Consider the following 16,030-nt stretch of genomic DNA (forward strand, 5'->3'; position numbering starts at 1 on the left):
ATCTTCTAAAATCAGTTCCTGTTCCACCTGCAAAACTACTACTGTTATGGGAAGCAGACAGGAAAGAGGTGTCTTTTGCTGCTTTTTGGGACCTTTACATCCAGAAAGGCTGGCCAAGGCAGGGCAGCCCAAGCTTCTAGAGTTCCAAAGATAGCAGAAGCTGTCACAGCAACTGCTGCCTCTGATTAGCCTTGGTTCTCTGCAGGGGGCACTGATGGGTGGACAATTGGAGCCCAGGACCTGATTCTGTGTCATCACTTCTCCAGATGCTTTCAGACCAATACTAAATCACTTTACCCTTGCCCTGTTTCATGACCCCTGACTTAATACCTGCTTCATGGTGACCAACTTGTCCTGCTTCCTGATGACCTGGCTCCGTGGTAATGGAGGCAGCCTTTTCAGCTGCCCCTGGATCTTGCCCTAACACTAGATCACTGATTCTAGTGCAAGCCGTTGTATCCCTCAGCCAGCTGCTTTAGTTAGGCCAGCAGTGCAGACAGAGGGCCTACTGTGGCCAATTCTCGTGACTGGAGTTGGAGACCAGCACTCTTAGTGGCAGCTGGTGCAGAGGTGTGCTGCCTTGCAGCACCATCTCTAACAGAGAGCTGGAATGCCAAGTTGTGGAAACTTTCTTTTGACCTTCAAACAGACCAAGCTTATTTTCACCTTAGGAGCTCCATCCCTTCTGGCCTCTACTAGAAGCTTCTCCCCAGTTTTTCAAAACACTCCAGTCCTTCACTTCAAGCCTCTGTGCAAATCCTCACAGGCCTCCTCTCAAGTAGCTCTCTCCAGCACCCCCTTCCTGTTTCCTTTATCCTTTACACTGCTTTATTTTTCATTAGCACTGAGATTATATCATATTGTATATTATGTTTTTACATCTTTAGGCGTTCGTTGTCTTTCCCACTAAAAGTTAGCTTCAATAAATTTGATATTATTTATTATATTATAAATAAATTTGATATTACTTATTATTTCAAGAGCTCAGGGACTTTATCTTGTTCATTTGACCAATGCTTCATAATTCATAACTGGTTCATAATTGGCAGTGAAGGATATTTGTTGAATGAATGCATGACTCTCAGGAGCCTTCAGGAATCTGCAGATTTGCTTCTCTTTTCAATGCTTTGTTGATGTTTAAAGTATCCATAAGATTCTGGAACAATTGTTTATTAAATCTGAGACTTGAGTGTTCTCCTGTTGTATGCAGAGGAGACAGACTGGAGATGAGAGGAAGTGGTTTAGCTGAAAGATGATGGGGATCTAAAATAAGGCAGTGCTAGTGGGGAAGGAGAAGAAGGGATGGCCTCCAGAGAGATTTCTGAGTAGAATTAATAAGACACATGGGAGTTCATGCATGAGGAAGAAGATGGACTTGAAGGGGACCTCCAGGCTTCCAGCTCAGGTGACTGGGTGATTGTGGCACCCCTCCTTTCCTCCCTTCCTCCTTTCTTCACATTTCCTCCTCTACCTCCTCCTCCTCTTTCCTTGTCATCAGATTCTATCCTTGCACATAATATAAGATGTCACTCTCATTGGTCTCTCCCATCTTTGATCAGGGAAATAACCAAGCAAAATGGCTTGGGAAAACCAAACATATTGCCAAGTATAGGTAAGTCTCTGCCATTCAATATTTGGCTATTTAGTTAACACCTTAAGACCAATTGTCCCTTCAGAAAACTCAATTCCTTAAACTAGATTACGTCTCTTCTGGATTCCTTAAACCAATCATATCCCATCTCTTCTTTGTATTTCTCTAAAACTCATGGTGAAGTAAAAGAATGAAATAATAGCCGCCAGCAAATGTGCCAGGCCCACATGAAACCCATTGTTTTCCTTTATCCCAGTTGTGGAATTCATGGTTGTCATTTAGGGGACTGCTAAGGACTTAATGTTTCCTCTTTGAGTAACCTCTCTGACTCCTTTTTGGTCAATCATTTTCATTTATTTAAAATTATAAAGCTGACTAATTAAAACTGTATTTTCCTAGAATGTATAGTTTCTGACTTAAATGACTTGTGACATCTCCTTCCACAGAACCTGGTGAATTTTCAAACCCCTTATAGGATGCATGTATCCTAAATTAAGGTCTAAAAGGCATGAATTTTCTCTTTTTTTTGGTTTTAGTTTTAGTTTTAAACCAGTAAAAATAATTTATTGGGAAATGGGGGGAAAGAACAGAGCTTGCTGAGAAATGGGAGAGAAAGATGAAAACATGCACAAGATTTGGTATGGGCTCCTCTAGGCAAAGCGCGCAAGTTTTGGCTTGTGTGGTCACTTTAAACTATTAATTATTCCTCCCCTTTGCTAATGCTAAGGGGAGGGCCCAGCTGTTATTGGTTATCCCACCAATGATGGGAGACAATGGTGAGGCCTGTTATGAGTATCCAGGGCCTCTCCTTGGCCCCAGAAAGAGTCCCAATTGGGACCTCAAAGTTGAGGTCAGGATCTCAGCAGGGTCTCTCAGCCATATGTCTGTCACCTATGTTGTCTGCTGGGCCAGCTGCCTTCCCCCTTTCACTATACTAACCTGCCTCAACTTCTCCCCTCAGAGAGTTCTTGCCCTTATATTAAAGGGAATGCTTAGGGGTGATAGTCTTTCTGTAGTTACTTCCTGCTGGTTAGGGTGGTAGTCCCTGCCTGACAGGGTGTAAACCTCTCTGGCTATTCTATTGCATTTAAGGAAAGATGGATCCGGCACTGTTGTTGCAGTTGACATTATTTATGAATTTCAAAAAGAGATATTCTGTTTGTAAACTGGTTGGTTCCTCTGGGCGTGATACCCTTTGATTGTATTAAATTCAAAGGTTACATTTACTTGATTAAATTAAGATTAGGGCTTTGATTTGGCTACATCAGTAGGGCATTGAGTCCCCACCCCCTTGGTGGGCAGACACATGCAGAGAAAAGGACATGGCAGAGGAAGAGAGATGGCTCATTAGACACAGTAGAGGCCCTGGGAAGAGAGATGAACCTGATATTTACAGCTGACCTTGTGAAGAGATTGAGCAGCTGAGCCCAGAAAAAAAATGAGCCCTGTGGAGAGAGAAAGCCTTATGACAAACTACAGCTGAGATTGTAAGAAGCTGGGACCACGGAACCTTAAGAGGAAGAAGGAAGGCTGAACCCTTGCAGACATCACCTGCCATCTTGCTCCAACATGTGGCCAATGACTGGATGAGAAAGTAGCTCTTATGGTACCTTGAGTTGGACTCTTTAGGGCTTTGTGACTGTAAGCTTCTGCCTCAAATAAATACCCTTTATAGAAGCTAACAGATTTCTGGTACTTTGTATCAGTACCTCTTTGGCTGACTAATACAGACACTCTGGTTGGAACTGGATAAAATCTCTGCATAGCTAATAAGGCATTGATTCTGTCAGAGATAAACTTAATTAGAATTTTGAAGATACATGGTCCCAAGAAGGCATGGATTTTAATTTGTTTTATATTCTCACAAAGTAGTGAATAGAATCAGAAATTTGTGCTGGAAAAGGAACTGTCAAATGTAGTGAAACAGAAACAAATTCCTGTGCAAACCACCAAACAAGGTGAGAGAATAAAGAACTCAGCAAGGAGGGCCAGGTAACACTATCCAGTAACCTACCTGATGATGCCTGGTAGAGATAAGCCAGTTCTAACTGTTCTCATGGTGATTTTCCTCACAGAAAAGTTGGTTTTTTTTTCTTTTTTTTCATATGCTACTCTGAAACAGTTGGGTGTTTGTTTTTTAAAAAACTTACAATTATGGAGATAGCTATAATGAAATTCCATTTTCTATGTGCCACAAATTGTTGAGTAAGTAATCTCCTTCAGGGAATACAGAAATCATTTTTTTAAAAGTTGACTTTTTGAAAATACTATAGGTAAAGAAAATATGTAATTGTAGAAAATTCAAATAATACAGAAGTATAAAGAAGAAAATAATCTCCTGAAACCCCATTTCACCATTAGCCTTTGAGTGAAACAACATTCTCAACTAGGGCTTTCAAACTTTTTGAACATAACCTTCAGCAAGAAATACCTTTTTTGTTACAATCTACTACGCACATACAAGCATGCATATACACATAAAAAAGACACCAAAAATTTTTGAAGCAATATTAACCCTTACCTTGTAAGCAATACGTTTCAAAATTTTTTCTGTTTCATTGTATTCCATTAAAAAAACTGCTGGTTAAAAACTGCTAGTTTGGACCCATTAAATTGATTTTAGGATCCACTAGTGGCTAGAGCTCCACAGTTTGAAAAACAGTGTTCTAGACCTCTTTCTATATATGGCTATACAGATTCATATGTCTGTAGCAGTAAAAAAAAAATTTAATGGTTACACCCATTTTTTTCCTAAGGAGACAATTTTTTTTTTTTAAGAAAAAGCTTTTGATATGAACAATGAGTCTGAAAGAAAAGGCAAACAGAGAGTTAACTAAACAGCTCACCATGGGAAGTTGGCAGGCTTCTGGGTATGGGAAGTAGCCTTGCCTGCCAGAGGCAAGGGGTTAGGGAGGATGGATAGACTGGAATCTTTGGATCAGCCATGCTGGAGAGATATTCAGACATTCTTGGCAGCAGATGGTTGAGGTTCCTTTAAGAATATAACCTTCTGGTAATATGTCCCTTTAAGTTATTTGGGGTGCTGTTATCCATATACCTTCTGTAAAAGTCTGCCATACCATAACTTTGGGCCCATGGAATTTGAGAAGAGGAGATATGAGGGTGGGAACTGCTCTGCATTGAGATGGCACAGGAAAGCGGGGGCTTGTGCTGAACCACAGGTATGTGTGTACCTTTGCTAATTCAGCAGAAATAGCTGGGAACCAGAGGACTCCTTGTTGGCCCCTACCCGCCTCATCTTACCCTTGGAAGGACTGGGAGGGAAGCTGCATTCTTCATTTGATTCTCAAAGGGCCAGCTGATCCCAGATGACACCTGGGAGATACATGATTTTGTATGTATTCCATAATCATTCTCTTCATGGTGTTTGCAGCCTGTGAAGGAGATCTTCCCATATTAGTCATCAGAGATGTCATCATCTAGAATTGTTGTCTCACATTATGGGAAGGTACCATGACTTATTTCATCATGTGATGATGGATTTTTTTTTAGGAATTTAGAATTCTTTTCCTTTTATAAATAGCATTAGACCGAGGTTCTTGGACCTACACTTCTGAATGTCTGATGACCTCTTTAGGATAAACCTCTTCAAGTGGGTAGCTGGTTGATAGCTGTAGCAGTTTGATATTATTGATGAATTCCAAAAAGAAATATTGGATTATGCTTGTAATCTGATCTGTACCTGGGAATGATTGAATTATGATTAGGGCATGGCATGGCAAAGGACAGAGGTGAGGGTTTCTGACGTTGGAGTTTTGATGTTGGAATTTGATGCTGAAGACTTAAGCTGGAACCCTGAGAAGTAAGCTCATGAGGGAAAGAGAAGCCAGCCCCAGGAAGAAAGGAACCTTGAACCGAAAGAAAAGCAAGCCCCAGGAACATAGGAACCCAGGAAACCTGAACCCTTACTGACGTCAGCAGCCATCTTGCTCCAGAAAGACTCTGATGAGGGAAGTAATTTATGCTTTATGGCCTGGTATCTGTAAGCTTCTACCCCAAATAAATACCCTTTATAAAAACCAACCAATTTCTGGTACTTTGCATCAGCACCCCTTTGACTGACTAATACAATAGATTATGCATATTTAATACATCAGATTGCCCTTTAGAAAGAATGTACCAGTTTCCACTGTCATCAGCAATGCTTCCAAGTGCATGGCCAGTGCTTGGTGAGACATGATGGCTGCAGGAAAACATCTCCTCATATTTGTGTTAGGTTCAAGAATAAGAACTGCACTTGAGAGGGGGGAATCAATCCATTGTTCAAACATTCTGACTGATCAGTGTGAACCAAGTTTACTTTTTTACCTACTTGAATAATACAATATAAAAAGCAATGATCCCTTTTTCTTATAAACAATTCAAATGAAATCTAATGGAATGGCCTAGTTATTTTATGGAAAAAATTGTGATAACATATTGTTGCTCTAACCAGATTAATATGTGCATGTTGCATACTGTAACTCTGGAATTTACCTATTGTATTCCAGTCTTTCACATTACAGTCAACGGTGTGTGTGTTTTTCCTCTGATTTAGAATAGCTTACATTTTAGCTGTGTTTTCTGGTTGCATAAGTCAGTACTGGTGACTGTTTTTGGAGTGCTTTTACAATGCACACAGAAATGGATGGGGGGCGGTAAATATAAATGAGAAAGCAATTATTAACTTTTTGCAATGTTCAATATCTCTACTTGAAATAAATTACAAGATGCTAATTACAAGAAGTTAGATAATATTGTTTGTCTTTAGTTTAGTGAGGACAGGCTGCTAGAGAATCCAGGCCTGCTGCAATCCAAGCTCTATCAAATTACGGAATGATTAAACTGTCTTTTTTTCCACCTCTTTTTTATTTTTCTTACTGTTTACAATTGTAGAACAGAGCCTATACAGAAAAGTGTATAAAATATAAATGTACAGTTTAACAAGTAATTTTAAGATGAACAATCATGTAACACCCAGGACAAGAATATGTCATACAATTTTCAATTTTTCTCTTTCTTTAAGATAATTCTCTCCTATGGAAGAGTCATCGAGTTAAATATATACATGCAGTAGAAAGGCATCACTAGTCACAACATAATTAGTATAGCAGAAGTGGGGACAGGGGGATGGAGGGAGCTGAGGTGGGGGACCAGGGAGCCCCTGCATACATTTTTCATATTCTTCCTCGACTCTGCATATTATTTTACTTAATTGACATGGATGAGATGAGGAACAACATATAATCTCTAGAGAGGAAAAGAGAAAATGTGGGTGTGTGCTTTCACATTTATTGAAAGGGGTACAGTAATTCCCTTGTTCCTATGGAGATTTGTAGAATTCTCATTAAAAAGCAAAGTAAGTATACCAACAAAACAATATTTTAAATAAGTTGAATTTAAAGGATCCAAACTGGATCCTATTACATTGTTCTCTTTTGTCTTTGTTCATTTAGTCTGTCAGTAATATTTTGTTTCTTTAACTAAACAGGTTGCTGAATTGGGTGAAATAGAATGCATTGAAAATCTACCTCTCCTTCGAGTTCTCAATCTTCTAAGAAATCCAGTTCAGGTAAGGATCATTTATATCAGGTAGAGGGGGAGAGAGAAGTAGACTATCTTGGAATTTTTCTTTGATAAAGAATAACAAGGAATACAGTGTGCTTATCTTCATTCTTCATTTCTCTGGAAACAATTAGAAGGGTCAAGCAAAGGTGCAACTAAAACTACTTGGTTTTTTTGGGGGTGGGGTGAGGTGGGGGAATAAGCTTTTCTTTTCGGGCTAACAAGTTCTCTCATCACTGTCAGCTAAAGTAAACCCTGAAATTGAATATTACAAGAGGAAGCCATTGAGATTGAAGAACAATGTCTTTTATACTGGAGAATGAAAGATTCCAGAAAAGTAGACAGAATATGGTTTCTTCTTTCATAGGAGGAGAATGACAGTCTAAAGTATTTTGCCTGGCTGTAGCAGTGAAATTGGTGTGGTTGTAAAATGATTACAGAACAAAAGAATGTATTTCCTAAGGATTCTTAACCTCTGTGATTCATGGATCCCACTGTTCTTTCTTCAGACTCCCCTTTTTCTCTCCATTGATAAATCCTTTCTCCTGGCCTCCTTCCCTCCCTCTTTATCCATCTGTTCTTTCTTCTACTTTTCCACCTATACCCTCCACTTACCTTTACCTAAACTCTTTTGAATTTGTGTGTATCTCTGTATACCTTTCTTTTTGTGCATATCTTGATGAACATACCTGGATAGATGAAAAACCAATATATAAAATAAGAAATTTTAAAATGAAAACAACTCTTTGTATAGGAATAGAGACAGTCAATTTAAAAGCATTTCTGGGAAAGAAAGGACCAGGGCTTAAACTGGCCATTACACCCCAGTTTCAGACCCATGATTATTTATGCATATACATAAACCCTTGCACAAATGTTAACTCACTTATATACACACACTAGCCCCCTCCATTCATGCACTGAAATAATAGAAGATACCTTTGTTTATTCATTTCATGTGCATTCCCATCTAAAAATTGCATTATCCACTAATATTTTTCCCTTCAGAGAGGTGTAGTTTCTTAATTACTAACAACAACAACAACAACAAACTCGAGTTACATTTCTGAAAGGCAGATAATCCTAACAGGGGAAGGTAGAGAGGAATAAGGGATATGTTTCACAATAATAAAATATCTGTCTTTGAAGCTAGAAGACAGGGTTTGAATCACTCACTGGAAATGGAATCTTAAATGAGGCACTTCACCTCTCTGAGGCTTATTTTCCTCTTTAGAAATGAGGATAATCATACCCATCTTGTTTATCTCACAGGGAGATTGACTGGATCACACATTTGAAGGGCCTTCTAAGTTGTAAGGCAGAGCCTGCATTTCAGTTAATGTGAGGGGACTGGTAAATGTGAAAATGTGGAGACCTGCAGTGGAGTGTGTGTATGAAGCAAAATGGAATGCTGGTGCTTGTTTATTTAGGAAAAGAAGGGTAACTGAATGGTCTTCTTAATACTTTAAATAGGAAAAATCTGAATATTGGTTCTTCGTAATTTTTATGCTACTACGATTAACAGAATTAGATCAGAAGAAGATTAAAGTGGAAGAAAAGGTATGTGATCATATTGTTTCATGTCTTTATGGGTTAGCATATGTCAGAGCTCATGGTGCCTGATGCAGGGCCAATATCATAAAGAAATAACACATGTAATAATATGTAAACTGATTATTTATTTAGGGAATGTTTCCTTGTCCTGGAATCTGATAGTTTAATCCCCTGCAAAGCTGAATGTCAATGCAATTGCAGAGAAAGTCCTGCAGCTGATACAGTGGAGATTGGTGTTGGGGAACAGAAGCAATGCCCAACTTATATAGGCTGGCGTGTTATTGCAGGCCATTAATTTGGATAACTATCTTATGTGGCGGGTGTATGTTTCTGTGTTACTTTAAACATTTATTCCCTACAATGTATTATGATGTCATTCTACCATATGATCAAAAGAAACTCTAATACTTCACTACTCTGGTATTTTATTTTATCTTATTTTATTTTTTTAAAGATTTATTTATTTATTTCTCTCCCCTTCCCCCCCGCCCCAGTTGTCTCCTCTCTGTGTCTATTTGCTGCGTGTTCTTCTTTGTCCGCTTCTGTTGTCAGCGGCACGGGAATCTGTGTTTCTTTTTGTTGCGTCATCTTGCTGCGTCAGCTCTCTGTGTGTGCAGCGCCATTCCTGGGCAGGCTGCACTTTCTTTTGCACTGGGCGGCTCTCCTTACGGGGCACACTCCTTGTGTGTGGGGCTTCCCTACGCAGGGACACCCCTGCATGGCGTGGCACTCCTTGTGCGCATCAGCACTGTGCGTGGGCCAGCTCCACATGGGTCAAGGAGGCCTGGGGTTTGAACCGTGGACCTCCCAAGTGGTAGACGGACGCCCTAAACACTGGGCCAAGTCTGTTTCCCACTACTCTGGTATTTTAAATCCATACTTTTGCTTTTTAAAGTAATGATTCATATGGTCATAAAGTCCCAGAGTGACCAGATCTTGAATGCTAGCACTTGTCCCCCTCTCCCTGCTCCCTGTGGTAACTGCTTTGTCTTCTTTAGTGACCGATGCTTGCTGAAATCTCCACTCTTGAGGGCTTTCTTCATGTGCACATTTGAGAGTGGGAATGAAAATAGGTATAAAAATGTAGAGTGGCAGAAATTCCATCTCATAAATGCCTTTCTGAAATCTTGATTAAAAAGTTACAGATGCTAGTCAGTTATTCTTTTCACACTCAAAGGCACTTACTAATTTCTGTTTTCCTTGAACATTTTGCAAAGAGAATTAAATTTGAAAGCCATATAGTAAGTAAAAGTGTGGTAGATGGGGATAATGTATATTTCGAGAACTGGCAGAGAAGGGGATAGAGGAACTATATATTAAGAGGAAAGGGCCCAAGCCCTCGAATAGAGAAAGTTATGCTAAAAGAGGCAGAAGTTTGGTAGAATTTGAAAAAGTAAGAATGGTTCTAGGTAAGATGGGATGAGAAAAAATTCAGCAGTGTCAAGTACCTGGAATTTTGAACTCTGATTTTTATTCTTTTTTTTTTCATTTTATTCCTATAGTTGGAATGTTTATTAAAAGTAATCCTAGACTTTAGAGGCTTTTTTTGCTTTTCCCCTCCCAAACAAGGAGGGGAAATAAGTAAGGGAGCAAGGGACTCCAGCTCTCCACTTAAAAATAATTACCATTATTTAGATTTTAGGAAAGTAAGACTAGATATGAAGACTTGAACCCAAAGGTTAGTGAATGTGCGTTAAATTCTTTTCTATGCCCGGTTGTCTATTTGAACTATTTCACTAATGAAAATATAAACCTCATTGTCTTTTCAAAAACTAAACTTTCTTTTTCCTTTTGCATTTCTTCTTGTGGAACAGGTTGCTGCAGTGAATAAATATGACCCTCCCCCTGAAGTGGTCGCGGCCCAAGACCACCTGACCCATATTGTAAACAGCATGATGCAGCCACAGAGGATCTTTGATAGGTATTTATTGAGTATCCACAGAAGTCAGGGTGGGCAAGCAAGAGACAACCTCATCATTTCCCCTAATACTCTATTTTGTGGCACATCATTTCCTGTAAATGCTGCTATGTCTCCTTCTCTGAGGGAGGAGTCAGGCCTCTCATTGATAGACTGATGTCTCCATTATAGCAGATGATTACCATGTGCTTGAATGTGCTGCGCATTTGTTGGTGTTTTCCCAAGAACAGTGAGTTGATTCAACTTCATTCTTTTGTTTGGTCACTTGTATGGTGGCTAACCTGTGACATTCAACAGTGAAATTTAAAAAAATTTGACAGCTTTTCTGCCATAGGATAGAACCACAGACCTGAGCCTCATTAACAGAGAAATACAATAATTTATATATCCATTGTATAAATGTTTTTTCTTAGCTGTGTAGGAATGCTAAATACTTCTGCCAAAGAACATTGCATGAATTCAGGTCATTAGGGAGTCCCTAGAAGGAAACCCTGCTAGCTGAAAGGAAACCTGAAATAGTCCGCACTGTGTTACAATCAACTCAGCAGTGAGGAGTCACCCAGCTTGATTGAGCACATGGATAGAGTCTCTCACCTCTAAGTTCAAAGACAGATTTACCATGGTTTCTCCATTTCTTTTTAAACAATCTGTTGGAGCAGATGGTCATTTATGCTATAATTCAGAAATTCTATCAATACCCAAAGGCATTTTAAAAATACTTGTAAAATCTCTGGAAGAAGTAAATTCTCTCCTCCATGCAGTATTTGCTCCTGTAGTTCACAATGGTTGGTTTCCCACAGAGAGTAAAATGTTTCATTTTGCACATGGGACATATTTTTATATTTAATTTAATAATGTCAACATTGACTGTTTTATATGTTTATGGTAGCCCTCTAGGTGAAATGACTCATCAATTATTTGCATACATCTGGAAAAGCACATTTTATTTAAAGAGAAGACATTTATGTTCTCGTTGTATTTCTTTTCTAGTTTACAAGATCGCCACTTGTTTCATGCCTTAGGGTACATTTATATAAAAATATATATCAAAGAAATTTGCAGCAATATTTGATAAACAGGTATTTCTTGATCATTTCTGGCTATCAGGCAAACAAGAACAAATGGCTAAGCAGGCCAGAATGGAGCAGTTGTCACTGTGAAAACTCACAGACACAGGGTCAGCAGCTAGTATGCCATTGCCCTTCCCACTTTGGGGCAGTGTTCAGCTCTCTGGCAGCACCAGACATCTGACTCCAGGGGAGGAGTCCTGACTTGTGGATTATGGGTCTTTTGTGCTGCACTATTGGAGAACCTCTATCCCCTCTCCTGGCATGGTCAGGATGAGGATACAATATTTAAATGACATGGCAGAACCTTAACTCTAGCCTGGTACTCATTGATAGATTCCTTGTTATCTGGTGTGATAAGGCTATTCAGGTTCATCTTGTATATTTTCTGCCCCAAATCTGGGGCATTTCTCCAGGGAACCCTGGTTGGTTTTAGGGTGAAATGGTATTTACAATCCAATTCTGGGCAGTAGCGATACTCATACTCATTGCTACTCAGTTGGTAATAGTTTCTATAAGCCTTTTAGTGGACCAAGCTAGGAATCAGTCAATCTCCCCCACCTTCTTCTTTCTCTCTCTCTCTCTTTCTCACACACCTCTATCAATCATCTAATCTATCCATCCATCCATCCATCCCTATTTATATTTATTCAATCTCTCTGTACTTATCTACACTACATCTAGATAGATCTATCTGTATCTACCTATCTATATATAGATGGATAGAATACCTCCTGAATTCATATTGGTACTTACAACTCAATTTCAAGACTACAGAGCTTTAACTTAGTCTCCTCTCTATTAGATCTGTATCTCCTTTCTTCCACACTAAGAATCCTGGTTCTCATGGATACAGAGGAAAATGGAATTAGAATATCCCATAATGACTCATTTTTTAATCCTGTATTAAACATAACAGTCTCAAAATAACCATATCATACTGCCGCCCATATGATTACTGAAAACATTAAAAACATGTTTTGCCTGTGCTCTTCTCATTCAACACCCCCCAATTTTAAAACTAGTGTACTATATTTATATTATCAGAACATATAGCCATTGCATGCTGTATTTTCTCCCTCTTAACTCTCATTTAGTACTAGTTCTATGGGTAACTGTATATTGCTTCCCATCAGTCTTTGTTCTTACCTCTAGTCATTATGGTTGTATGAAGGTTGTTCTCTAGTAGATTTCTTAGGAAGGGTTATAGGATCAGTATCCCCTGAATTCATGAATGTAGATTTAGTAATTTGTGTCCTTTATATTTGAAAGTCAGTTTTACTGAATACAAAATCAATGATTCACACATTTTACCTCAAATAAATTTAAAATGTTACCCCGTTTTCTTTTGGAATAAAATGTTGCTGTCAGAGTCTGATAATGATTTACTTTTCTTTCCCTTATAAGCCTTATGCTTTTTTTTTTTCTAGTTGACCAAATGTCATTTTTCCTTTTTCTTTAAACATCAGTAATATTAGTCATTCTGGACTTATATTCTCAGGAATACTGAGTGTTCTTTCAAAGAAATTTTTAAGCTTAATTTTATTTAATTTAAGAAAAATTTTCTTTAGTTACAATCTTTAATATTTGTTCTCTTTCTTTGCCTTGGGTTTCTTCTTCAGGAACAACTACTATCCATATGTTGGATCTTCTTTTTCCTATCTTCATTATTTGTCACTTTTTCTCAAATCCTTTTTCTCTCTTTTGTCATTTATTTTTTTTACTTTCCATTTTGAGATTATTGTAGATTCATGTGCAGTTATAAGAAATAATATGGAAAGATCCCTTACACCTTTCACACAGTTTCCTAAATGATAACATCTTGCATAACTTTAGCATAACATCAAAACCAGGAAATTGCATTCAATGCGATCCACCCAGCTTAACAGATTTCACCATGTACTTGTGTGTATTTAGTTCAGTGAGCACCACCACAGTTAAGATACAGAACAGTTTCATCACAAGGATCCCTTGTGCTACTCTTTTATAGCCACTGCCACTTCCTTTCCTTTTCCCCTCCCTGGCAACCACTAATCCATTCTCCATCTCTATATACTATTTCAAGAATGTTATATAAATAGAATCTTGTAACTTTGGGGATTGGCCTTTTTTTCACTCATCATAATTCCCTGGACAGTCATCAAAGTTGTTATGTGTATCAGTAGTTCATCTTTTTCATTGCTGAGTAGTATACATGGTGTGTATGTATCATAATTAGTTTAACCATTGAAGGACATTTGGACTGATTTCCAGCTTTTGGCTTTTCAAATAAAGCTGCTATGAACATTCATATACAGGTTTTTGTGTGAATTTAAGTTTCATTTGCTAGGTCATGTGGTAAGCACATGTTTGCTTTTCTAAGAAACTGCCAACTTTTCCACACAGGCTGTACCATTTTATATTCCCACCAGCAGTGGATAAGTGATCCAGTTTTTCTGCACCTTCACTGGCATTTGATGTCACTTTTTATTTTATTTTATTTTATTTTAGCCATTCTGATTAGTGTGCAGTTATAATTCATTGTGGTTTTCATTTGTATTTCTCTCTTGACTAATGACATTGAACATCTTTTCATGTTCTATTTGTCATCTGTATAGCTTCTTCAGTGGGATATCTGTCCTGTCTTTGGTCCATTTTCTGATTTGATTGCTTTTTTATTGTTGAGTTCAAAGTTATATATTCTAGATGCTAGTCCTTTGTCAGATATGTGGGTTTTCATATATTTTTTTCAGTCTCTACTTTGTCTTTTTAGTTAAATTTTGCACAGAACAAAATTTTAAAATCCTAACGAGGCCCAATTTGTCAATTTTTCCTTTTATGGATCGTGCTTTGCATGTTAAGTTTAGGAACTCTTCACCTAGCCCTGTTTTTTGTTTTGTTTTGTTTTCTAAAAATTCTATAATTTATACTTCCCATTTAAGTTCCATGATCCATTTTGAGTTAATTTTTGTATAAAGGGTAGGTTTAAGTTTAGGATCATATTTTAGCCTGTGGATGCCCAATTGTTCTAGCATCACTTGTTGAAAAGGGTATCATTTCTTTCATTGAAGAATTGCTTTTGTACCTTTGTCAAAAATCCATTGATTGTATTTGGGTGGGCCTTCATTTCTTTTTAATTAGAAACAATTTAAACTGTTTCTCTTAAGGCATTAAATATGGTGCTTATTCTCTTTATGTTCCTTCTAGTTTAGTCTTTAATTCTGAATTTCTTTTCCTTTTATTTCTAATAATTTCCTGGGTTTTCAATTTCCTATTTGTTAGTTTTTTATGCCTTGTATTAATTTCTTCTTCTGTTGATTTTGTGAAGTGTTCAAAATATGGTGGCTTGCTTTCTGAGATTTCCTGTCTCTTTTCCCTCCCCTACTTTGGTCTATGCTTTCTCTTTCTTTTGAATGTTTGCTCAGTTTTCTCCTCAATGTGGGTCCTTGTTTGAGAAGCAAACATTGGGGGATAATAAGCTTCTGTGATAATTAAATGAGGTAATGTGTGTAAAATTCCTAGAATAATACCTGGCACATAGTAATTGCCCAGGTAAAATTACTGTTAAGTTTGCTTTGCATATCTGCATTCTAATCCAGTAAGTGTGGATATTAAAGTTTAATTCTCAGAGGCTGGTTTTATTTCTTTCATTTTCAAGTTCTTGGGTAACATCTTACTCTAACAATCAAGAATGTATCTTATCATATTTTTCTTTTTAAAAACTCTTAAGATTAATTTACATGTACTTGAATTTTACCTGACTTGTTATCTATCTATGTTATATTATTTTTATATTATATCAACTTCTTTCTGGAAGGTAGAACTATTCTTCTTTTCAGGGTGTACATATAGCAAGTACTCATTTACTAGAATTAATTATGTCCAAGATATAGAAACTTTACATACTGGATATAGTTAATACCCTGCATATCTGAGTGGACTAGGACAATAACTGACTCTTATCCTGTTGCAGTACTCTTCCTAGTCTGGATGCCCCTTATCCCATGTTGATATTAGCTGGTCCTCAAGCTTGTGGTAAACGAGAACTTGCCCACCGCCTCTGCAGACAATTCAGTACTTACTTCAGATACGGGTAAGTGTGTTTACTACTTATAAAGCAGTAAAATCTCAGATATTGCTGATATTGGCCATTCTGAGCAAGTTCAAAAATATCCAAAACAACTTAATATATGTTACATTTTACAGCAGGTAAATGAAATATTCAATAGCTATTAACTCTTGGTGAGGACGAAGCACGGTGAGAGTTTTAGTCGTTGAAGGCAAATTATTGAGAATATTGAATCAACATGCTTACACGGTTTTGAAAAGAGATCAATGTAGTACAGTTGATTGCTA

At 37.8% G+C, this 16,030-nt stretch overlaps 1 protein-coding gene across 3 annotated transcripts in view; it reads left to right on the top strand.

Moving 5' to 3' along the window:
* Positions 1 to 16,030, top strand: part of LRGUK (leucine rich repeats and guanylate kinase domain containing) — a 129,021-nt gene that overhangs the window by 31,923 nt on the left and 81,068 nt on the right. For all 3 annotated transcript variants that reach the window (XM_004465765.4, XM_058297376.2, XM_058297375.2), the window contains exons 8-11: positions 7,083 to 7,163; positions 8,630 to 8,716; positions 10,525 to 10,631; positions 15,648 to 15,767. In XM_004465765.4, the coding sequence (XP_004465822.2) occupies positions 7,083 to 7,163; positions 8,630 to 8,716; positions 10,525 to 10,631; positions 15,648 to 15,767 (395 nt within the window). The remainder of the gene's footprint in view (positions 1 to 7,082; positions 7,164 to 8,629; positions 8,717 to 10,524; positions 10,632 to 15,647; positions 15,768 to 16,030) is intronic.

This window comes from Dasypus novemcinctus, chromosome 5 (genome assembly GCF_030445035.2).
Source record: "Dasypus novemcinctus isolate mDasNov1 chromosome 5, mDasNov1.1.hap2, whole genome shotgun sequence".
Classification (NCBI taxonomy): Eukaryota; Metazoa; Chordata; class Mammalia; order Cingulata; family Dasypodidae; genus Dasypus; species Dasypus novemcinctus.